The sequence below is a fragment of the Rhinolophus hipposideros genome, assembly GCF_964194185.1.
Source record: "Rhinolophus hipposideros genome assembly, chromosome: 4".
Classification (NCBI taxonomy): domain Eukaryota; kingdom Metazoa; phylum Chordata; class Mammalia; order Chiroptera; family Rhinolophidae; genus Rhinolophus; species Rhinolophus hipposideros.
The window spans coordinates 34696110-34721198 of record NC_138050.1 but is presented as its reverse complement, the minus strand read 5'-3'; the positions used below and the strand labels follow the sequence as shown (position 1 = coordinate 34721198).

The 25089-nt window shown below is 34.3% G+C and overlaps 1 protein-coding gene across 2 annotated transcripts in view; it reads left to right on the top strand.

Moving 5' to 3' along the window:
- Window positions 1–874: 874 nt before the first annotated feature.
- ZDHHC2 (zDHHC palmitoyltransferase 2) overlaps window positions 875–25089 on the top strand; it is a 35147-nt gene continuing 10932 nt past the window's right edge. Inside the window, exons 1-10 of one of the 2 annotated variants that reach the window (XM_081046570.1) lie at window positions 1270–1348; window positions 2555–2581; window positions 3660–3754; window positions 9753–9873; window positions 14612–14681; window positions 15433–15465; window positions 19928–20048; window positions 22226–22358; window positions 24362–24488; window positions 24783–24875. In XM_081046570.1, the coding sequence (XP_080902696.1) occupies window positions 2560–2581; window positions 3660–3754; window positions 9753–9873; window positions 14612–14681; window positions 15433–15465; window positions 19928–20048; window positions 22226–22358; window positions 24362–24488; window positions 24783–24875 (815 nt within the window). In that variant the 5' untranslated portion in view covers window positions 1270–1348; window positions 2555–2559. Of the gene's footprint in view, window positions 2582–3659; window positions 3755–9752; window positions 9874–14611; window positions 14682–15432; window positions 15466–19927; window positions 20049–22225; window positions 22359–24361; window positions 24489–24782; window positions 24876–25089 lie in introns of both variants that reach the window. The other variant, XM_081046569.1, reaches the window with a different exon arrangement.

Genomic DNA, 25089 nt, shown 5'->3' with positions numbered 1-25089 from the left:
TTTTTATGAGAAAGGCGATGTTGAAATTGACAACTCTTTCTTTCGCTAAACTGAAAATTACAAGGTGAATCCCTGGCCTACCTCTTAGGCAGACATGGTTGAGAGAACATGAATGCCCTCAGTGTCATAAAGCAAACCTTATATAGACCATATATCTATTAGTAAAATAAGTCAATTTGAAAATTTTGATAATGTTATTTAATCAGTGATAAGCCATAGGATTTTGCCAGTATTTATTAAATCATTTGAAAGTGGTTGTACACAACTTTACTTGCAACATATATACATATATAACAGACATGGGATTACTGTCCAGAATATATAAAAGGCTCTCAGTAAGTAAAAGAAATGTAGACTAATGGGAAAGTGGTAATTCACTTAGAAGAGATAGGAAAAACCAATCATTATATTTTTTAAATAATTCAAAACTTCAACAGTAATCAGAGAAATCAATATTAAAACAGTGATTTTTATTTTGGCCTAAGATACTGACAAAGTTAAAGATTTATTTTACATTTATAGGAAATTCGATAGGCTCAGAATCTTTGTGAGAGTGTAATTGATACACCCTTTTTGAATTTCATATTTTACTCTATACATGTTATTGGAATTATTTACCATAAACATGGATCCATGTACTTGCACATAACTTGTTTAATTAAAAAAAAAAAAAAAACAGAGAACCTGTGGATTTTGAGGTACATTTAGGGAAAAACAAGCTGTGAAGGAAAGTGAAAGCTATAAAAATGACGTCTTTGGATGCATATCCAGCCAATGTAGTAGTGGTCCAGGTCAAAAAAATGATCAATTCCTACTAACTGTACTTTTTCCTTTTTAAATTTTATTTTGTTTTATTTTTTTCAATTCTGACAGCTAGAGTTATGGGTTAGCAAATAAATTTTATTTAAAATAACAAGACCTCTGGAATGGCTGTTAAGGGTCATTCATACATACATGTATAGATGGAGTCAAATTGCTTTTTCAGTTCCTTAGATTAGCTCCACGGAAGGATTGGAAATTTTGATCCAAGAAAGAGCTGTTGTCAATTTTGGAGTGCTGTTGAAGACTGAGAAGTCAGTGTCTAGAAAGAAATGCATAAAGGGAGGGATGGTAGGGTCAGATATAAAGACATGCTCCCCTACCGCTCTTCTGATGCCCTCAGATTAACCCCTGCAGGGATTCTGTGAGAAAGTGAACTCTGACTCTCCAGCCTCTGATTTATAAGCAAACTTGTGGAACAGGCCATTTGTAAGTCAAAGATCATCTGTGTCTGCAAGTCCCATTCTGAGGATCAGAAATGTTAAAGAAAATTGAGAATCTAAGGATCATTGAAAGGAGCCACTTCAAGGTTGGTGAGAGATTGGAAATTATGTACTATTTGGGCTAAAAGAGAACATTTTTAAGGGGGACACACCAACTGTAAATATGTGAAGTTCTGTCATGTAGATTTTATGTTTATCCCTACAAGTTGGAAGCCTAGATACCATAGACAGATGACACAAAGAGGAGAATTTCAGCACACAATAATATTATAATCATTCTCAGAGAATGGGCTACTCTCCAAAACTGGGCTCCTGCTGGCTCTAGAAATGCCTAAACTGACATTCAGTAGCTCTCTTGGAAAAGAGGTTGGTTGGATCAAGTAACCTAAAAATCTTTCACATTACCCTCTGATTTCTGTGTTTATTAAGGCAATGAAATTATATATTCCAGGAGTAAGGTCTGGAATACTGTAACCTTTTAAAAAGCCAAATAGGAAAGGAAATACTTAAATAAGCAAAGTCCAATCTTCTTCTGTTATGACTGAGGTAGGCCAAAACTTACAAAGGACTTTGAGTACCAAGGAGGAAGACCAAATGGGGAAAAAAAACATGTAGACAATGCAGGAGCTAAAAAGACTGCCTGGGTTACTAAATTCAGTTTCTTGTCCCAACTTGTTTTAGCTCTGTGGTCCCTGTACTAATCTACCTGCCATCTTGAGCTATTTACAACAGCCCCTAAGGGATGGTGGGTTTTCAGGCACTTGCCTGGGCCCCTCATTTGACACAGCAGGGAACCGTTAGTCATTGGGCATAAGAATTTGTACTAAGAGAAATTTGAAGAGTGTGTGCTTTGCACACAACATTTTTTATTTTTTACTTTTTGGAGCATTAACTAGGTGGTTCCCAGTTTATAAACAGCAGTATAAGTCTGTGGAAATGGAATGTACCTGGAGAACACTGCTTTTCTCTGAACTCTGTAGATGGAAGGAAAACGGAGAAACCCATCAATACTACAGCATAAGACCCAGGATTTGCACGCTGGGCAGGTTGTGTTTTCTGTGTGGGACCCAGGGCTAAAATGCCAGTAGGCATGGTTAAATGTAGCCACTAGGCTCCCTCTCCACTCTCTCTGCCACAGTGCTCACCTCTCCTCTAGATACAGAATGTTGGTTTGAAGCGGAGTTAAGTTATTAACCTACTCTCGTGCCTTGTGACTCTATCAGAACCCTATGTTTGCCGTAAGCATCATGTAACCTATTTCCTATCTCTTTTTTTTCTATTTATTGCTATAGTGTCCATGGAAAACATTGGAGAACAAGGTAAAATATATTATTGTTTTAGATATAGAGCTCTTGAAAATAGTTTGCAAAAACAAGTGGAATTTACTTAGATTTGGTTGGGATTAATAAAGTGTTCTTTGAGAATGTAGAGATAAGATGGGGTTAAAGACATCTCATTCTCTTAGTCCTCAGACTGAATTCTGTCAGGTACTTGGCAAAGAATTCTACCCTGAAATGGCAGTAATCGTGCCAAAGGTTCTTGTGGCTTCAAGATACGGAAATATCAACAATTTCCTGTTTCAATTCAGAGTATTATCCCATATCTGTATCACTTCTATAATTCATAGAATTGTTATATATTAATGTGTATTTCATAATTAATCATTATCACTGTATACAAAATTAATGTTTTATAGTCGCATAGTACTTCAAGAATAAAACACCACACAAAATGTGTTCATATACATGACCTGAAAAAAGTATCAGAATGCTTTTCTTAACAGTTGTCCCATGTGGTAAATAAGACACTTGAACTTTTATTGGAAGAAATCTTTCTTTGTCCAGATTGTCTCTGTTTAAATATGTTCTCGTTAAAACAGCGAAAGCCACCAGATTTGACTAAAGCTAAGCAAGTAAGCAAATAGCTTCTCAAATAGGAACTGCTTTTGCTATTCTTTGTCCAGGAAGCAAAGTTCTTAAAGCCTAAATGTTTTGACATTTGTTTAGTACTATGTCAAATTTGGTTAGTACATTTATTTAGAGTTGTGGCATAACTCCCTACTTTTACAGTTTAGGAAAGGTCCCTGTGAGCCATTGTGCCTGTCTCCAGATGGGAGTGTTCTAACCGTGGGCCTAGATCTAATTATGCACCACTAGGGATTTTTTTTAAAAACTCTTGGCTTTAGATATAAAAATGTATTCATTGAGTTGTGCTTATTCCAGTATGACATAAGTGAACTTATTTACAATAAAACTTAATAAGTAATAAAAAATCAAAATAAAATGAGTATTATAATTGGTAATTTTGTTATTTTAGAACAAGCAGATCTTTTGTGAATACCATGATTTTAATATGTATTTGCATATTACAGTGATAATTATGTTTCTCTCACTTCAGTTGTGTGCCTGATTGCTTATCATCTACTTTTTGCAATGTTTGTCTGGTCGTATTGGAAAACTATCTTTACATTACCAATGAATCCTTCAAAAGAAGTAAGTTAAAATACTAGTAAAGTTATCTTAAAGATGGAAGTCAGTAATACTGATAACTGAAGAATGAATTGTATGTCTTTTTATTAATGTTGTAAACTTACTGAGTGTAGTGATTTTTTTTTATATTGTGTCTTGGTGAATTTCACTTGATAAATATTTTTGTACCGGATGAGTATTATATTTCTAATATTAAATCTGTTACGTGTTCCATTTCTACTTTAGAATTAGACATCAGGACGGATGGCTGGATAGATAGATAGATACATAATAGATAACAGATAGACCTGAAGGTAGACATGCTTCTATTATAATTATCACACTAATGGTATATTAGTTGGCTGTTAGACACCAAACAACAACAACAACAACAACAACAACTGATCCCTTCTACATTCAAAGTCTGTAGCTAGTCCACAGCCGCCAGTACCCAGGCTTCTTGCATTTTGGTGCTCTGACATTTGTAGTCGCCGTTCCCCAAGGTAACCTCTTGGCCTAAGATGTGTGCTCTGGTTCCAGCTATCACGTCTACATTTTAGCCTACTGGTCAGAAAAAGGAGTAGGAGTAGGAAGGAAGAGTAGAAGTAAATGTTCTTCCCTTTAAGGACACTTTGGAAGTTGCTGATACCATTTCCACTTACATTTAGAACTTACTTCTGTGGCCACTTCTATTTGGACAGAAGGCTGGGAGTGGAGTCTTTATTCTTGATGGTCATGTTAACCCTGGTAGAAGAAGGAAAGCGTGTACATTGGGGGTCAAACAGCAGTGTCAGCCACAGAAGCTTTTAAGTAAAGTGATATGATCAGCTATGCATTTTGAAAAGATCAATCTGGCTATTTGTTTTTGAGTCTTTAATCCTGGTTAAATATTCTTGGATCAAAGGACTGTGTCTGACTCACTTTTATTCTTTGGTATTTAGTCCAGTACATGTTTGTCAAATAGACATAAACTTTGTTCCAGTAATAGTAGTGTAGTTTTAGTAGGCTAACCTTAAATTAAAAAACAAATGTTTGAAAAAGAAAAAGAGTCTAGGCATCACTGTGAATTGTTTCCTGAAATAATCGGTTTGAAATGCAGCCATGGTCAAAAAGGCCAATAAATATGCTGTATAACCTGGGAGGGGATGTTGAAAACAAAACCACAGATATTTGCACAGAATTAATGGTATGCTTGACCTAGAATGAGTTAGATACAGCCTTTTTTGCTTCTACTATCTACTTGTTTTTCTGTTCCTACCTCTTTTTCTTCCCTCTACCCTAGTTATTTCTTTTCTATCATCTCTCTTACCCCCATCCTGGCTTTAGTTGTAGGTTTGAAGGAAAATGCTGACTTCTGTCACAGGTGATGTCATCCATTCCGGTGGCTAACCTGTGACCTCTGTGTTCAAAATTTCCAAATGTTTTTCTAGCTCCGACCTCTCCTGTGAATTTTAGTATCTCCCTGCCAAACATAACTTCTTGATCATTCCACTGACACCTCAAATGCAACACATCAAAAACTTACCACCGTGATTCATCCATTTCTTATACTGTAAATGCCACTGACATTCATTCACCTCACCATTCAAGCCAGAAGGTAGGCAGCCATGCTGAATCCTCTGCTTTCTCATGCCTCCACCATATTTTCACTTCCTAATATTTCTGTTTTAGTTCCAACCCCTTCTTTTCTTTCTTTCTTCTTCTTTCCTCCTTCCCTCCCTTTCTTTTTATCATTGACTTAATTCAGGATCTCAGTCATCTCTTTTGTCTGAGACATTGCAGTCTTCTCCTAAACGGTGTCACAGTTTTCAGTCTTGCCCACTTTCCCTTCCCAGAACCCTGCAAAAATTCATCGTCCACCCTGAAACGGGAGTGATTCTCTAAAAAGAATTTAATATTTTCACTCTACCACTTGTATCTACCCTGTGACTACGGGTATCCCACGGGGTGAAGGCCAGTCTCCCTAGTCTGGCAAAAAATGACACTTGTCTGACTTTTTGACTTCCCACTTTATACTCTGGTAGTTCTTAATTACGTGTAGTTTCCCGTATGCACCATGCTATTATTTCTTTTTAGGTTCTTCTCCTTTTTCATCCAAATAATTCTATTTTGATTCATAGTGTCAACTCCTTCTTGGTCTCCTTTGCTGGTTCCTCATTATCTCCTAAGCCTTTAAAGTAGGGGTGTCCAAACTTTTTTCAACGTTTTTTATCAAGGGCCATATGCGGAAAAATACACAAACAGCCGGGCCACTCACTTGAGGTGAAGTACGTATTGCCTCACCTGATTTATTTAAGTAAACTAAATATATTTTTGGAATTTGCTGCGGGCCAATTGACAATGGATTGTGGACCGCAGTTGGCCTGCGGGCTGCAGTTTTGACACCCCTGCTCTAAAGCATTGGATTATCCCCAAGCTCAGTCTCTGGACCTTTCTCTTATTTGTCTACATTATGACTTTATTGTCTTATTGCTACAGCTTTCAAATTAGTATCATTAGCCTGGTCATCTCTTCTAAACTCCAGACATATTTACAGCTACCTAGTTGGCATCTAATAGGCAACATATATGAAGACAAACTTCTGATTTCCCACCCACTCCCTCAATTCTCCTATTCCTAAAGTTTTCCTGTCTCAATAATGGCCATTTCATTTTTCCACTTGTCCAGGTCAAAAACCTTGGAGTCATCCTTGGCTACTCTTTTTCTCTCAGACTCCGTATTTGATCAATTAGCAAATTCCATAAGCCATACCCTTAGAATACCCACAGTGTAAGCTCATGCCCCCTCCACTGCTTCCACCCTGGTCCAAGCCACCATCATCTCTGCTTGAATATTTGCAGTACCTTTTCAACAGTATTCCTTGCTTTCTTACGTGTCCTCTTCTCTATATTTTCAAAATGATTCTTTCAAAAACAAGACAGATCATATTATTTTTCTCTTCAGAATTTTCCTATGATACCTGAATCCACTCAGAATAAAAACCTAGTTCCCTACTCTAGCCTAAAAGGCTGCATGTGGTGTGACCCAACACTCTCTCTCTGACTCGCCCTTCTCTTTAATGCAGTGTTGGCTTCCTTGCTGTTCCATCAACATGCTAAGCATGTTTCTGCTTAACATGTTGTAAAACCTGCTGTTTCTCCTTCACCTGGAACACTTTTCTCCTGTGTGACTGAGTCCCTCACATTTTTCCTATCTCTATGTCTCTGTTCAAGTACTACTTTATCTTAGAGGTTTTCTATGACCACTCTGTATAATATGCAAAGCCCCACCCCTAGCATTACCTTTAACCTGTACCTTGCCGTATTTTTCTCCGTATATCATTCTGTAACACATTCCATATTCATTTTTTCTGCCATCCCTAGAATATGAGCTCTAAAATGGCACGAACTTCATCTGTTTTTTTCACTAATCCATTGCCAGTACTTAGAGCAGTGTCTCATCCATAAAAGGTACTCAATAAATATTTGCTAAATGATTGAAAGGAGGAAAGAAGTTATGTGTACAGTTGCAACTTTGTGTTTAGAGCTTTGGCAGGAAGTTGAAGTGACTTCTAATTGCTTCCCATAGTTATGTGTGAGATGATGGGCTAAGAGTGATGAGGGAATTAGGTTGACTAAGGTTTGAGAGAGCAGAAAAGTTTGAAATGGTTGTTGGATAGAGTGGAAAAATGAAATGATGCAGAACACAGAAGAAATAACACAGTATTAAGGGAGCAGTCAGGATTGATGACTGTGAATTTAGAGTTGTACCAGGCTTTTGGGGATGATTTTTCCACAAAAGATCCTTACCGTATTTGATTCATATAACTGTATAAGACAAATATTGTTTATTACCATTTTACAGATGTAGCAATAGGCTTTGAACATTAGCTAATTATCCTAAAGCATTGAGCGCTAGTGTGTGGCACACCAAGTGCTAACATTTAAACCAAAGCCCTTTTGACCATCAATGCAGCACTCTTGTCGCTATGCCATGCTCTAGCATGGAGTGTGGACACCAAAATAGGTGGGAGTGACCAGGACATCGACTGGAGCATGGAGGAAAAAATAGCAAAACTTCTACTTTATACATTATTCTTTTAATGTTTCTCTCTTTTTAAAGTTTCATGTATAAGGTACATAATATATTAGCAAATAGGACATATGTAAAGATATAAGTATGCAAATATTGGCATTGTGGTCTTAAATTATTTTTAACTGATGAGACTACATGATCAAAAGATCTTGGAGGCCATTGTTATGCAAGAAAGAGCCCTTGCTTGCTGGTTGAGAATGTTAGATTGTTTCATTAATAATATACAATATCTTGGGCTAATTTTCTAATTGATGAGCAGCCAAAAACCCCTCACTTGTAAAATGAGGGTCCTGGACTTAAAGTGACAATAAAATGCTCACATGTGCTAAACATCTTTTCAAAAATAGGACTTAAAAAGTAGGAGAAGAGGTAATAGGAGAAAACAATGTTAATCAGAACACAATGTCTCACACTATTGAGAGAATATAAAATGATCTGGAATACATGAATTAAAATTTACTGTTTTGATAGCAATATTGTTAAATTGATAGTAGTTTTTCAATTTGTAAGATTGTTCCTGATATAAAAGTAACATAACCATACTAAATTATATTTAGAAAATGGAGACTAAGCAAAAATAAAAAGGAAAAAAATCCCACCACATAATTCAGACAGTTTACATTCTGAATTTCTTTCTAGTTAATTTTTTTCACGTAATAGTCCATCATTGGCTTATTTTCATTTTTAATAACAGGATAATATTCTCACTGAAATGTGTAAAAATTTACTCAGTCGTATCCCAACTTGGATTTTTAGACTGATCTCAAATTTTCATGTTATAATAATGCTGTTAACATGTTTATACATAGAGCTTTACCCATAGTTTGGATTATTTCCTTAATATAAATTCCCAGAGGTAGAACTACTAGATCAAGAAAATTTAAGTCACTATCCAGGTTGTTTTCCAAAAGGATGATAGCAATTTACATACAATGCTTCCAGTTTTATCAGACCCTTGTTATTACTAAGAAAACTGTTAACTGTTTCTTGCCAACTTTATAGGCAAGAAAATATTCTGTTTTCATTTGTGCATTGTAGATACTTTTGACGTTATATGTTTATTTTTGTCCTAAGTAAAAAACAACTAGCAAAAAGAAAATACAGTTCTGTGAGTTTTCTGTTTGTTGTTAAATTCAGGTTTTTTTCTTAATTTGTATATCCTTTTAAAATTATACTTTCCTTTGATCTGAAAACTGTATTGGAGCCCAGATCTTGGTTCCTAATACCATTCTCCAATAAAAAGAAGTAGGACTTCTTAGAAAACATGCTGATTTTAGAATCAGAGCAGGAAATATTCAAGATGAGCCAGGAGCATCTTATGGTGCCACAATGTAAGGAAGTTCAAACAGACTTTTAAAAATGTTTTTTGTGATTATCATATTGGAATCTAAACAAATTTTCATTTTTCTCAAATAATTTTTTAATGGGGCCAAATTGGCAGTATAATAAGTAAATTTAATGATTAGTCTTGAGTACTAGAGAATTCAGAATTTTCTAGTAATAATCATCCCTAAGTTAAAACTCACTTAGGTGTGAAAACATGCTTGATAGATTTGTTTCTATTTTTGTTACTAATAATATCCAATTGAAAAATTCATTCATTGAGCTAAATTTGTTTATTTTGCTATTTTATCTATCTTTGTAACTAATATTTGGGTAGAACTCTACAGTTTACAAAGCACTTTATATACTCAATTCCTCTTGAGTTTCACAAATATTTGAGGAAGTGAGTATTTTTAGTATTATTCCATTTTCTAGATGCATGAACTAATAACCTGTGAGGTTACTAAACGTGCCCAGATTTCAAGCTCTATTACCTCTCTGAATATATATATATAGTGTATACTGTATACCGTTGATATTTTATTAATGCCTTTTTCTGGGAATAGTTGATCGTATGCTATCATTTCTTTGAAAATACTGATTAAAATTTAACTCTGTTCCACAGTTCCATCTCTCTTATGCAGAGAAAGAATTGCTGGAGAGAGAGCCAAGGGGAGAAGCCCATCAGGAAGTTCTTAGGCGAGCAGCCAAAGATCTTCCCATCTATACCAGGACCATGTCTGGAGGTAGACGTCGATAATGAGTGCTTTGGCATGATAGCTTGTGGTGACTGTTAAGCAAATATGTATATATATATATATATATATATATATATAATGTAGATATAAGTATATATCTACATTATATATATATACTTGAAACTGTCACACACTCGTTGAAAAATATGGTTATATCTTGGATTGCTACTAAATCTTTACTGCACAATTGCATAGACAGAATAAAGCATGCATAACACTGTGCCACAGAGATCTCAACCAAATCCCGTGTAACTTTACTTCTATTCTGCCTATTTAGTTGTGACTCAATGAAGATGTTAGAACTGCAGAAATCTTGATTTGTATTTGTTAGCGTTCATTTTTAAACTTTAATTTATGGACCTTCCTGTTCGAATTTAAGGGAACAATATCTATAATGAACATAACTGATAATTTTACATACATTTGAAACAACAATTATACAAATTATGTAAAGCTTAATTTAGGTATCAGTACAATTCTTCATCTTTAAAATGTATGGTAATTTTTTTTAAACAAACACAACTCAAATAACAAATCTCTTTTACTTGGGTCAGGTTTTTAAGATAATTTGACAGCTGTCTAAATAAACAGTTGTCTTAAAAACTAGCACTCATGGACTATTGACACTTGTCCACCAAGACTTACCCAGAAACTTTGTGACTGTAGACCTCTGCTGTCCGTTTCAGTAGCCACTACCCATATGGCTGTTGAGCACTTACAATGTGGCTAGTCCAAATTGAGATGTGCTTTAAGTATAAAATACACCGCTGATTTCAAAGACGTAGTATGAAAAAAAAGAACGTAAAATATCTCATGACTATTTTCATATTATTTATGTTTGCTTCTAACTCACTTGAGAATCGTAATTGAATCTAACTCAAAGTCTCACGCACAATTCTTTCCTGTTTGTTTCCACTATTTCTCAATGAGCGACTGGTAATTTTCTGATTTAATACCATGCCACGGGTCTATCCCACGAAGACAGAGATGTGCTTATGTATAAGTTTGTGTATATCTGCCTTACATAACCCTTAACAGACATTGAGGAAATTTAAGCCCCTAAAAATAAATTACTGCATGAGCTGCCAAAATTAGTTAATAACAGTGACAGCACCGAATGCCAAACCCTAGTCTCCTCATTTCTAGTGCAGTACTTTTCTAGTGTACCGCTTGACACACAGAATTAAGAGAAAAGAGGACGCATAAGTCATACCAAAACAAATACCAATTTTTCTTAATAATAACAACTGCACTTTGAATTTAGCAGTCATCTGCTTGTGCAGTTTATATAATGTTAAAAGACTGTCTCTTATTCCTTTCAGGTATTGTACACCTATCTCCTGAGATTAATTTATGATTCCCAATATTCGTGACAGTCTGGAATAGAACCTGAATTCCCTAATATAATCTTTATTTTTATTTTCAGTGCAAAAATTCTGCATGCTTGCTAAAATCAGTATTAACTGACTGGAGGCATTGACTAAATTAAATTGCGCAAAGTATAATAAATAGATAATAATGCTGGTGTGATTGATCCCCTTCTGGAATATGTAGAATGGAAAAGTAGGCATGATTCAGAAGGGACATTCGGTGGAGCAGCCACAGTGGCACCAAGGCAGGAATGTGAGAGGATCTTTTTTTCCCTCCCCACCCAGCCACATCCTTCTGTGAACCTTGCGTTCAATGGATAACTTCCTTCTTCCCCCAGGGAAAGTCTGTAGACTAAAGCAACTGAAAGGTTCAGTTGTTGTTCAAATACTTTATACTTTATAGAGAATTGAAGAGTGTGGATGGTAATATACTTTAGGATTTTACCATTCATTTTAAATCCACAATACTTCCTCCAAACCCTGGAGAAAAATGCCAGCTGCCTGAGTTAAACTGACTGCTGTACACAGAGTACAAATTCAACCATATACAGAGTTGGCTGGTGGTGGGTAGTTAGGCAGGGGTGTTAAGACTCTCATTTCACTTCTGTTTGTCCTGTGCTTTCTCCTAATCCACCTATCTTCTGCTTTCTTACAGGGCTCTCCAAACTTTATTATATTATATATTTTTATTAATGAGGACTGTTGATGCTCTTTTGCCCTTGATATCTGCCTACAAAAAAAATGTTGTAGTTTTTGACTAGGACAGTAACAATTGTGTTTCCCCGAAAATAAGACCTAGCCGGACAATCAGCTGTAATGCTGATTTTTGGAGCAAAAATTATTTTAAGACCTGGTATTATATTACACCAGTCTTAAAGTAAAATAAGACCGAGTATTATACTATATAAATATAATATAATTACATTTTATTTTACATTATATTATATTATATATTGTATTACATTATATTATATTATATTATATTATATTATATTATATTATATTATATCCAGTCTTACTATACTTATATTAATTTTTGCTCCAAAAGACGCATTAGAGCTGATTGTCCGGCTAAGTCTTATTTTCAGGAAAACACAGAATTAGAGGTGATGTAATTAGTTTATCATTGTATGCAGATGTTGATAACATTCTCTTTTCAACATTTACCAAAACAGTTTTAAATTATCTAAGTAATATATGAATAAATTCTCAAAAAATTCAAGCAAGACAGTTGAAATAAAATTCCCCTTGACTGTTAGGAGTTTTTAAATAATTATCAGATGGTTCATTTTAAATTACACTTGGATGACTTTAATTGAATGAAATATGGCATACAGAGTGGGTTTTTTTTTAATTAAAAGACTAACTTTCTGTTTCTAAAAGATGATAAACAAAAGCTTATTTCTACATTGTTTTGATTTCCTGTGAGTTATTGCCTACTTTGATTTGAAAGATTTGGGGATTAAATGTATAGTAATGGAAGGAGAACTGACTGGGTGGTGAAGGAACACACAATGTGGTATGTGATAGGTCAGCTGGTAAAGGAACGCGTAGAGTCGGGCAAGTTAAGAAAGTTTTTATTGTTAAGAAACAGGTTTATCGGGCTGAGCAAAAGATGGCTACAGCCCAGGCTGCATGTCTAAAGGAGACTTACAGCCCCAAAGGAGAGCCTGAGGAGGGTTTTATAGCGGCTGTGCTGACAGCGTTGCATTGTTTGAACAGAAAATGTTGACTACCTACAAACCAGTAACTGTTTTGTGGCATTTTCTGTTACTGCAAGTTTGGCTCTGTCTGCAGGTGCAGAGCAACAGATATTTTGTTGTTTTCCTGCAGACATGGCTTTATCTGTAAGTCAAGGTCTCTGAGACCTAACATTCAGAGACCTAACATGAAGTCAAGGTCTCCAACATTCAGAGACCTAACAATATGTAGATGATTTGAAAGATTTTCCCCCCAGTGTACCCTAAAGTAGAGACAATCACTATCTAGAGAGAATCTAGCACTGCCTACCAAACATCACCAGGAAATGTAACTTTAGTCAGTGCTATCCATTATATTATAGAGCTGCTAATCCCTTGGGCTATTGGGCACTTAAAATGTGGCTATAAGTGTAAAATACATAGCTGGTGTCAAAAGCCTGCTATGAAAAAAATATATAAAATATGTTGTTAATATTTTTATATTGATCATATCTTAAAATAATATTTTGGGCTATATTAGGTAAAATAATTATTAAAATTAATTTCCCTTGGGTTTTTTTTTTTTTCAGTGTAGCTCCTACGGAATTTAAAAGTTCACATGTGGTTCACATTCTATTTCTCTGGCCAACACTGCGTACACTTTAATACTTTGCATGAGCCAGTGAGACCTTATAGCACCAATGAAAATGTACCTGTGGGACTTCATCCCTCAGGAGATGAGCAGCAAGGCCATGCCATGCACCTCTGCAATTCCTGGAAAGGAGAGTTGTGAGGAGATGATTAAGAACTTTTTTCAGTATTGAAAACAACTCCATCTAGGCTTTGCTGTCTAAGAAAAAGCTCATGTTATTCTGAGTTTACAGCAAGTGCTTCCTTTTTCAGAGATTATAACATTAGCCAACATAACCTTGGTAATTATTTATTGCAAGTATTTTTTTTCAAATTTTAAATTCATTAGTTTGGTTATACTGATCCTACTGGGCTGCCCACTTAATAACTGCTTTCTTATAATTTTAGTAGCCTGCCTATAATTTTAGTAGCCTGCATCCTCTAAGATGCCTGTGGACTGAAATAGCCTTTTGAAACCAGTCACCCATAACTGTCTTTGGTATATGTATCAGAGAAGAAAGGATCAGGACTTCAATTACAATAATTAAAATGATCTATTGGAAGTACTTCTTCCAATACTCACTTCAAACCTTATATTTCCAACAGAGAAAATGTGAGATCGTTCCCAATTTAAGTAACATATAGAGTTCATTCACAAATTTCTAAAATGTGGTTATATCTTTATCTAGTTATCCTGGCAGGGTACAGGAAATAATTGATTTACTTGAGGGAGACATTGTGTTTAGTTCAGTAGAAATGGACATGTTTACACCAATCATGAGCCTTATTATAACAACTGACAATTGAGGATGCCTTAGAAAAATTTCCCCAAAAGATCCTCTATTCTTGGGAAACCTCTCCGGGGAACTGAGGCTGTAGGCAAGTCATTCCATTTTGGTATTTAAACAGAGTCGAATATCTCAATTTTACCAAATTTAAATTCGGTATGCTTTTTAGAATTTAGATTTGGTTAGATGGTAAAAGCCATTTAAGTGCATGTTCAATTCACTGTTAAATCAAAGGCTAAGTGGAGCTTTCTGTTCCTAGCAATCCGATATTGTGACAGATGCCAACTTATAAAACCAGACCGCTGCCATCACTGTTCCGTCTGCGATAAGTAAGAAAATTTTTTACTTCTAAAATGTCTACATGCTCGTGGTCTTTTTACTTAATTGATTTCTTTTCTCACTGTTTTCTAGATTATTTTCCTTTCTCCTTATTCATGCTTCTCAGATCTTTATTTAGGAAATATAAGTGGAACAATCACGTTTATACGAGTGTGGCTTAGGATCACAATCAGTTGTCCCTTCCTCCCCCCAAATTCTTGCTGACACGAATGAAGTGCATGATATTTAGCTGCTCAGACTTGGCTAGTTCGACTTACTAAGTACTTCTTCTGTGACTCTTTCCCATCTTTATAAAGATAATTCAATTGACTTCATGAAAGTCAGATGTTATTATATACTTAGTATAACCACTCGGCTTAAGGATTGATATTAAAGGAAAAGTTTTATCCAGACTTTCAGTAAATCTGTTCACATTTCACATTTTGTACTTTCTTTAGCATAAAATAGTTCTGTATTAACATATCACGTTGTTTTTATAAAATGAATTATTTGATTTGCATGTTAAAGCAGTGTATTTTAAATTTAAAGTTCTATTATTGTATCATAACTGGAATTGGTTATAGTGTTTATTTTTAGATGAGGACTTTTGCTTTTATTCAATTTTCAGATAAGTAAATAATTTTGCAATATTTTACTTGCCACAACTCTTTTGAAATAAAATTCATATTTCTTTTTTTATAATTTAATGTGATTACATTTTTATGAGGTGTTGAATTTTGTGTGTGTATGTTTTCTTTTTAGATGTATTTTGAAGATGGATCATCATTGCCCATGGTGAGTATGCCTCTGTACTTAAACAAGTTTTTGTCCCTTACACCTTAAAAAAATGGAATTATTTATCTCTTTAAATCTTTTTATAAATGAAATCTTGCCTTAGCTGATCTGGGAGGTACTTTCAGATTTAATTGCTAATATTTGCTTATGTAGCTCAAAAGAGCCTAAAGGAGAATTTCCATGAAATAATTATAAAACCAGTAGCTTAACAACTTAAAAGTTAATTTCTCATATTTGCTTGGAACAAATGGTGTTCTTTATATGCACATGCAGAAATATAGAGATTCTAAAATAATCTCCAGAAATTATACCAAAATGTACATATAAATCATACACAGTACCTCACTGAAGTTCATAATAATTAATTCATCTAAAGTATTAACAATTTGTTTTACATAAAACTTGGCATTAAGGAGTAGAATAGCAAACATGCAAATACACATATATGTTTAAACAAGAGTTTCCAGTTAAAATTTACTAATATTTTTTTTAAAAATTCTAAGTCATGAAATTAGGGGAGTTAATAGATGATTATTTATGAGATCTAATTAACTAATGAAGATTGACTTTTTCTACTATTCCCTATAATTTTTTATCCCAGTGTAGATATACCTTTGTCAATCATACCGAGGTTGCCAGCTAGGTTGGATTTGGACATTAAGCATGATTATTCTACAAGCTTTATCTTCTTTCACAGGTGGCATTTGAGAAAGGTAGACATGCCCACAAATCTACAGTAGGTATAAGTTGAAACCTATACTTAGAAGGAATGGTTATCTTAGCTCCAGGAAACAATAGGGGAATGTCAGGTTTACAATATTCTATATCTTTCTCTGAGATACTCCTTCCTTCTCTCCGCCTAGATTTTCTTCTTTAGCAAGTTATGGCTCTTTAACTCCTATGAGAACAATGTTCTTTTCAAACAAAGATCTCAATAAATAATTGAGATCCCCTTTGTATTAATTTTCATTGTATTCATTCTTTTGCTTTCCTCATTCTTTCATTCATTTTGTTTTCATTCTCAGCAAGTAGTTGTCCCCCCGTATCTTCAATTATAAATCATCTTAATCCCCCTTAATTCCTCTGTTGACCCTTCCAGCCACAGATGCTGTCAGTGCCCCATCCATATCCCCATGACCTACCTGTGAGTTCACTGCACCTGCAGTAGACAGTTCCCTTGCCTGTTGACAGCTCCCCACCTGTTTCTTTGCTTCTGTATCTGAGAGCTTCTGTATCTGAGTTCTTTCCCTGGGCAGGTTTGTTCTGCTCCTAAACCTGGCAGTTCAGAAAGGCCAGCATATTAACGCTTCAAGAAGCCACCCTCAACCAGTGAGGGACTCGTTAAGAACACAAGCTTTTTTGGATTATCTCCCCTCCTTGTTTCGAATAAACTATATATAAGTTCTTTTCTCAGGGTCTGCTTTGGGGGAGCCCATACTAAGACACCCTTCTTTCTGAACAATGGTGTATTCTAGATATAATTTAGAAGAATGGTAAAGAAATCAGGTTCCTAGAGTTGACTCCGATTTTTCTAACTTAAAGTTATTAGGGATTGTGATGATCAGGAATGGAGAAGTGGAAACAATCAGGATTAATCCCAAACTAGTGCACACCTATAAAGCTTGCCATCCATCGCCTTGCTATACTCAGTGTTACAAAAGTAGAAAATAATAATTTACTATGCTAGCATTCTTTCTAAACCTGCAATTAATTTGGCTTTATAAGATACTTACAGCACAATTTGACAATCTTAAATTTTGACAGACCCGATCAAATAAGTGAAGGGAACAGCTCTAAGACTCGAGAGTTTTTAAAAGTGGGTTCAGATTGCATACCTGTATACGTACCTATCATCACTCTCACCCTTAAGTGGCAATGTGGAAGAAGTTAAATGACCTGACTAATACCTTTCAACTTGTCTGAAATTGTTCCTCGCCAGTATTGCCTCCCAATGCTGCAGCCACTCTCCCAGCCACCATCTCAGCTCCCAACGCTGCCTTACAAGAAGCAGTAGTCGGGTCAATTTGTGAAGGGTTTGGTTGCAAGGGCCTAATATTCACCTGCTGCCAGCTGAATGGAGCAGCCATCTCATTTATTTTGAAATTTCAAATTAAAATTTGAAATAAACTTTGTAGATTACACACAGTGTGGTTCTAAATTCAAAAGTGAAAAAAGAAAAGGTACCAGTATTATTTCTAGTCCGCACTAAAAATAAATATTAGTATTAAATTTAAATATTAAATGAATATTATTATATTTACTTAAGTGTGAAATACATATCAAACTCTAACATACCTGGTCTTTATTTACTGACTTTCTCCTGTGTTTCCTGGCTCTGACGTGGCAAATTACATCATGTTCTTAAGTAGAAGTTAAAGTAACCTAAATTAGATGTTAGAAAATCTATGATTAACATCATTTTACTTTCTATAAAAATGTTACTTATCATTTAACATAAAAGCTGCTGCTTGCATTTCTGTAGGAAGAGAAACAATCTTTTCTATGCCTTCTCATTTTCCCCTCATCCATAAAAGAGTCATTGTCCTCACTCACTTTGTCCAGCCCCACAGCACCCCAGCCTTTGTCTACCCATCTTGCCCTTTTGAAAGCAACACAAGTTAGCTAAGGGAATATCCTGTGTCCTTTGAGAAAAAAACAAACAAACAGCTAGAGTAGGCTTTACGGGACTTTTGCGATATTATTTCTTGCCATTATTTCATTCAGATGTCATAAAAAACAATCTCAGTATGCACTCACCCTGGAATCTCTGACAAATACATTTGTTTTCATACAATGTGCACCCACAATTTTGGGCTTCTTTATGAATTTACTTGTTATGTACTATTTAAGTTCTAAAATTATTAAATCTAATGCTATTATTCCCTTTGCCTTATTTGCCTATTATTTGAGGTAGAAAATACAAACATTTATCTTTCTTTTCCCTCCTAAATTTCCAGTTTATTCATAAGACAAGTAAATGTTTGCCTTTAAAACTTTTTACATTTTTAAACTTTTCTATTGTGGTAAAAACACAGAAATGAGATCTACCCTCTTAACAACATTTTAAGTGTAGAAAATAGTATTGGTCGAATCCACAGATATGAAACTCAGGAATACCGATGGCTGACTGTATGTTTATTGAAAACAATCCAAGTATACATATTAAAAAGAAATGAAATCTTACTACTTGTGACAACATAGATTGACCTAGAGCAGGGGTGTCCAAACTTTTTTCAACGTTTTTCACCAAGGGCAGCATGCGGTAAAATACACAAATAGCCGAGCCACTCACTCGAGGTGCAGTACATATTGCCTCACCTGGTTTATTTAAGTAAACTAAATATATTTTTGGAATTTGCTGCGGGCCAATAAAAAATGGATTGCAGGCCACAGTTGGCCCGCGGGCCGCAGTTTGGACACCCCTGACCTAGAAGGTATTATGCTAAGTGAAATAAGTCAGAAAAAGAAAAATACCATGATCTCACTTGTATGTGGAATCTAAAGGACAGAATGAACGAACACACAAACAGAAACAAACCCATAGATACAGAGAACAAACTGATGGTTGCCAGATGGGAGGGAGGTTGGGGAGGGCTGGGTGAAAAAAGGTGAAGGGATTAAGAAGTACAAATTGGTAGTTACAAAATAGTCACAGGGATGTAAAGTACAGCATAGGGAATACAGTCAATAATATTGTAATATCTATGTATAGTGCCAGATGGATACTAGACTAATAACTTCATAAATTATATAAATGTCTAACCACTATGCTGTACACCTGAGACTAATATAAAATAATATTGAATGTTAACTATAATTTAAAAATAAAATACTATAAAAAAGTAATATAACAAAGAAATATAATTTTCCTCCAGGAAATTGGCAAAAAAGACAAAAGAGGCAGAGACAGAGCTTAGAACTGGCTTATCAAGTAAGCAAATCAAGAATTAGAAATAGATTCTCACTGGTTTGCATTCACATAATTTAAACATGATCTGACTGACATTAACTCTAATCATTATGGCCAAGAAATCCTGAACTCTACTAAATCTATGTGGTTGGGTGATCTAGTATTTTTAAAGAAATTTGTTCTCTAAAAGATTCAGAAAGAAAAATAAATAAATAAGAAGAGGAGAAAAGTTACAAGGAAAAAACAAACAAACAAAAAAACAAACCTAAGTGGACCTGTGCAGTTCAAACCTGTGTCAACTGCACAGTTATATATGTTCATGATTGAGTAAAGCAATATTATATAATATATTTTTAAAATCTTAACACAAATTCCTTTTTAGTAAAATTGGTTTTTGATGTTTGTATATGTAAAGAAATCTTATGAATTACAGTTAAGGAAATGCCAATACATATCAAATGATAGGAAATGAAACACTGTGTTAAGGTTGAGCTTATGTATACCTGGGTTGAAAATGTAAGACTAACAGAAATGTTTTTGTTTTGTTAACAGGGTGAACAACTGTGTCGGATTTTCAAATTATAAATTTTTCCTCCTTTTCTTGGCTTATTCTCTGCTGTACTGTCTTTTTATTGCTGCTACAGATTTACAGTATTTTATCAAATTTTGGACAGTAAGTCATTACCTTGGTGAACTATTTTAGTATACAAAAATATATAACATAGATTTTCTTTTGTGAACTATTTCAGACACTAATTTTATAGAATAGAGCTCATTTAGATATAGTCAGCCCTCATTATTTGCAGATTCTGTATCTGTGAATTCACCAACTTGTTAAAATTTATCTGTCACCCCCCAAATCAGTACTCTCAGAGCTTTCGTGGTCATTTGCAGAACATGCACAGAGGCTAAAAGTTTGAGTTGCCCCATGTGCACACTCCCAGTTGAGATCAAACAAGGCTACGCTTTGCCTTTTGTTTCAACTCTTTGTACTGTTCAACAAGTGTGCTTTTCTATTTAATGCCATGTTTTTTTTGCATTTTTGTGCTTTTCATTGGTGATTTTACTGTTTAGTAAGGTCTTCAAGCATAGTGCTGAAGTACTGTCTGGTGTTTCTGAGCAAAAGAAGACTGATGTGCTTTATGGAGAATACATGTGTTAGATAAGCTTCCTTCAGGCATGAGTTGTAGCGATGTTGGGCACGAGTTCTCTATTAGTGAATCAATAACATATTAAATAAGGTGTCTTTAAGCAGAAACACACAGAACACAAGGTTATATATTGATTATTTGACAAAAATGCTGTGACCAGAAGCTCACAGGAACCTAACCCTGTATTTTCCGTAGCAGAAATGGTTCAGTATTCACAAATTCAGTGTTCATGGTAACTTTACAGGACACAACCACTGCCAATAACAAGAATGAACTGTATAAGAATTTATTTTTAGGATTTAAAAATAGAAGTGTTTTCTTTATGCGTAAAAAGATTATTTTTTAAACTATTATGTCTATTATGTCCCAAATTTTTATTAAGCATGGCTTGATTAGACTTTAGATAGTTTTTTAGATAGTTCATTTTTTCTCTGCACCATTTATTTTAAATGTGAGCAAAACAAATTGAGTATTTTAAATATCCAAAGATACTCCTATGAATACCAAATGATAGTAAAAAACAGTTACTATCTGCGAGGATTGCTTTATTATTTTCATACAATTATTCATTATTATGGTAAGACTTTCTCAATTGCTAGATCGTTTATGTGAGATTGGAACCACATTCAAAACTAAAGATTTATTGAATGCCTACCCTGTGCCAGGTACATTGTAAGCACTAGGAATACACAGGTACATGGATATGCTCCTAGCATTCAAGTGTGCTTCCGTTGTCCAGCTTGAAGAATGATCCCTAATGAATGTCTGAGAGGATGGCACCCCACTGTTCCTCATTCCTGTGGATGGTTTTAGTTCCAATCACAAATATGTGTGTAAAGGAATGGCCTGTTTTCACTGTGAGGACTCTGCTGTCAAAAGCTATCAGTGAAATCTTGTGACCTGTGTCAATCTGATAGGTATGACAGGGTATGAAATAGTATGCCCGGCTATCAGAAGGGGAAGCTTCTCAACCACTCTGGTCCTTCCCTAAGTGTCCATAGCCCTAAGCCTGCATTCTAGAGCAAGTCCAGGTCTCTTCGGACAATACGTATAATGAGAGTCAAACTAGTTTTGCTTTTAGTTGGCCTATTTTTATCTCATGGATATTGTAAGATTTATTTTAGACAGATGTTATGCTCCAGTGTTGATCTTTTTTGTGATGCTATTATTTAAAATAGCTTGAATCATTATTGTGGATGTGTTGTTTTATGTGTTCTTGTACTTGTGCTGGTGTTTGTAGTGATGTAAAACATCAATGAGTATAGTAGCTAAACTGTGCCAATTAACATTTATTTTCTGGCATTGTAATAAAACTATTTAAACATTTATAAATCTGTATTATGTTAAAACATGGTCAGGTAGTAAATTCAGAAGTATATTTTATAGTTTCTTTCATCTTGCTTTCTACTGGTATAGTTTACACACATACTACCATACTGCCATAATTTTTCTATGATTTGGTTATGCAAAGCAAAATAAATATCCCAAATTTAAATATTTTTCCATATATATTCATACTACAGTAAACATATATTTTAATATGATGCTATATTTTTTTCTCAAAGTTTTTACATAAAGCCATGTACCTTTCTCCATATCTAAATTTAAGAAACATTTTAAGCAAAAAAAGAAATCTTATAAAAGTAGGGGAATACTTATCCCTTTGACAAAACATGTTATTTTTTTCCTTTCTTTATAGAATGGTCTACCTGATACTCAAGCCAAGTTCCATATTATGTTTTTATTCTTTGCTGCAGCTATGTTTTCTGTCAGCTTGTCTTCTCTGTTTGGCTATCATTGTTGGCTAGTCAGCAAAAATAAATCTACATTAGGTGAGTATCCAATTGTTGTAGTTAACAGAACTTTAAATACATAAATAGTTACTCATCAAAAATTGCCATATTATTAAATGACAATCTGTCCTGAAGTGGTAAAAATCATTCTTATTTCCCACATTGTTTTGTGGTATGTGACTCAGACATAAATAAATTCACTCATTCCATATATTTATTGACTGTCCATTGTATGTAAAGCATTTTGTATATTCAGTGGTGATTAAAGGACAAAACAGCCTAGTGAGGGGCACAGAAAATCAAGGAGCAAATGTAACAGTAATTACAAAACACAAAGAGCTTTAACAGAAACAAACAAGATGCTGAGGTATGAATCAAAGGCTGGAGATGGTAGAAGGGAACTTACTTAGATAAAGTGATCAGGGAATAGCTCACCAAAATAAAACATATTTAACCTACGATGTCAGTCATAGAAAGAGCCAGAACATCTCAGGCAGATGATCTTACATATAGAAAACCTTAAAGAATCCACAGTAAAAGCAATCAGAGCTAATAAATAACATCTGCAAAGTTTCGTGACACAAGATCAATATGCAAAAAATCAGTTGTATTTCTATTCACCAGCAATGAACCCTCCAAGAAGAAAATTAAGAAAACAATTCCAATTACAAAAGTATCCAGAATAGTAAAATACCTAAGAATAAATTTAACCAAGGCAGAGCAACACAAATATAGTGAAACTATAAAACATTGCTGAAAGACGTTAAAGAAGAACTAAGTAAATGGTAAGACTTCCCATGTTCATGGATTAAAAACAATATTGTTAAGATAGCAATACTACTACCCAAAGTGATTTTTAGATTCAGTACAACTCCTATTATAATTTCAATGGCCTTGTTTTGCAGAAATAGATAAGCTGGTCCTCAAATTCATATGGAATTTCAAGGGCCCCAAATAGCAAAAAAAAATCCATTAAATTTTTTTTTTTTAATTCTTACTCTTTTCAAAACTTACTACAAATCTATAGTGATCAAAACAGTGTGGTACTGGCATAAGAATAAAGATATGGACGAATTGAGAGTCCAGAACTAAACTTAAACATCTTTGGCCATTTTATTTTTGACAAGAGTACTAAGACCATTCAATGGGGAAAGAATAGCATCTTTAACAAGTGGTATTGGGACAACTGGATATATACATGTAAAAGAATGAAATGGAACCCCTACCTCACATAATATACAAAAATGAACTCAAAACGGTTCAATGACCTAAATGGAAGAGCTAAAATTATAACAGTCTTAGAAGAAAACATAAGGATAAATCTTCAGGATCTCATAAAAGGCAATTAATTCTTAGATACAACACCAAAAGCATGAGCAACAAAAGAAAATAGATAAATTGGGCACTACCAAAATTTAAAAATTTGTGTGTCAAAGGACATTATCAAAAAAGTAAAAAGATAGCCCACAGAATGAGAGTAATATTTGTAAATCACATACCTGATAAGGGCCAAGTATTCATATATACAAGTAACTCTTACAACTCAACAACAAAAAGACAAACAGTCCAATTTAAAAGTTGGCAAAGGATTTGACTAGACATTTAAATAAACATTTCTCTAAAGAAAATATACAAATGGCCAACAAGCACATAAAAGCACATTACATTCTGGTTAAAAAACTATAGATTTGTATATATCTATATCCATCATCCATCCATCCATCCACCCATCTATCAAGAGCTAGAAGATGTAGTTTTAACATATTTGCCTGTTTATAGTTTCTAACTTTTTACAATGCACATGTGCTGCTATTATAATTAAAAAGCTACTTAAAAATTAAAATAAATGTAATTGTATTTTATGATTATTTTAAAACAAAATAAACGATCTATATTGCAGAGTTGTTGGTAGGCACATAAGTACTCACAGGGGATTAGCCACTGATTTTCGAGTTCTTTTGTTTAATTCAATCACTTCTAAATATAGGAGTTACTAGCTGATATATACTTTACTCATGTGATTGCTCTGTTATCTTTTATAGAGGCATTTAGAAGTCCAGTATTTCGACACGGAACAGATAAGAATGGATTCAGCTTGGGTTTCGGTAAAAATATGCGACAAGTTTTTGGTGATGAGAAGAAGTACTGGTTGCTACCCATTTTTTCAAGGTACTTTGTTGTGAAAATTTTCAGGTTTTAAAGGAATGAAAGTAATACAATAAAAGAACTCTATAATTCTGCATAGGAACTCCTCTTTTTTAAAGTATGATTTTATGACTCATGATTACATCAATGTGGAAATCAGTTATCTCATCTCCCTAAACATATTGTATTGAAACCAGTGTGTGATTCGCATGTTTTGTCCATAGTATAATTATGTCCTGCTCGCAGACATCAGCACTCTGAGTGTCACTCTGTTGTCTTTTTTTATTGCTCAATTGTAAGTTTTGATTTTAATTATAGTCTAGGTGATGGCTGCTCCTTTCCAACTTGCCTTGTTAACCAGGATCCTGAACAACCATCTACTCCTGCAGGACTGAATTCAACATCTAAAAAGTAATTCCATTTTTTTTCTTTTTTTACTTTCGAATAACATATTTATCTTCATGTATCCTTTAGTTATATGATTCTTTGAAAAAAAATTTCAAGAACATAAGATAATTTACTGCAATGGTTCCCACTTAGAATGAGGAAAAAGGAAAGTATGACTGGGGATGGGTCCATAGGGAGCTTCAATTATACTTGTAAAATTCCATTATTAATCTGGGTG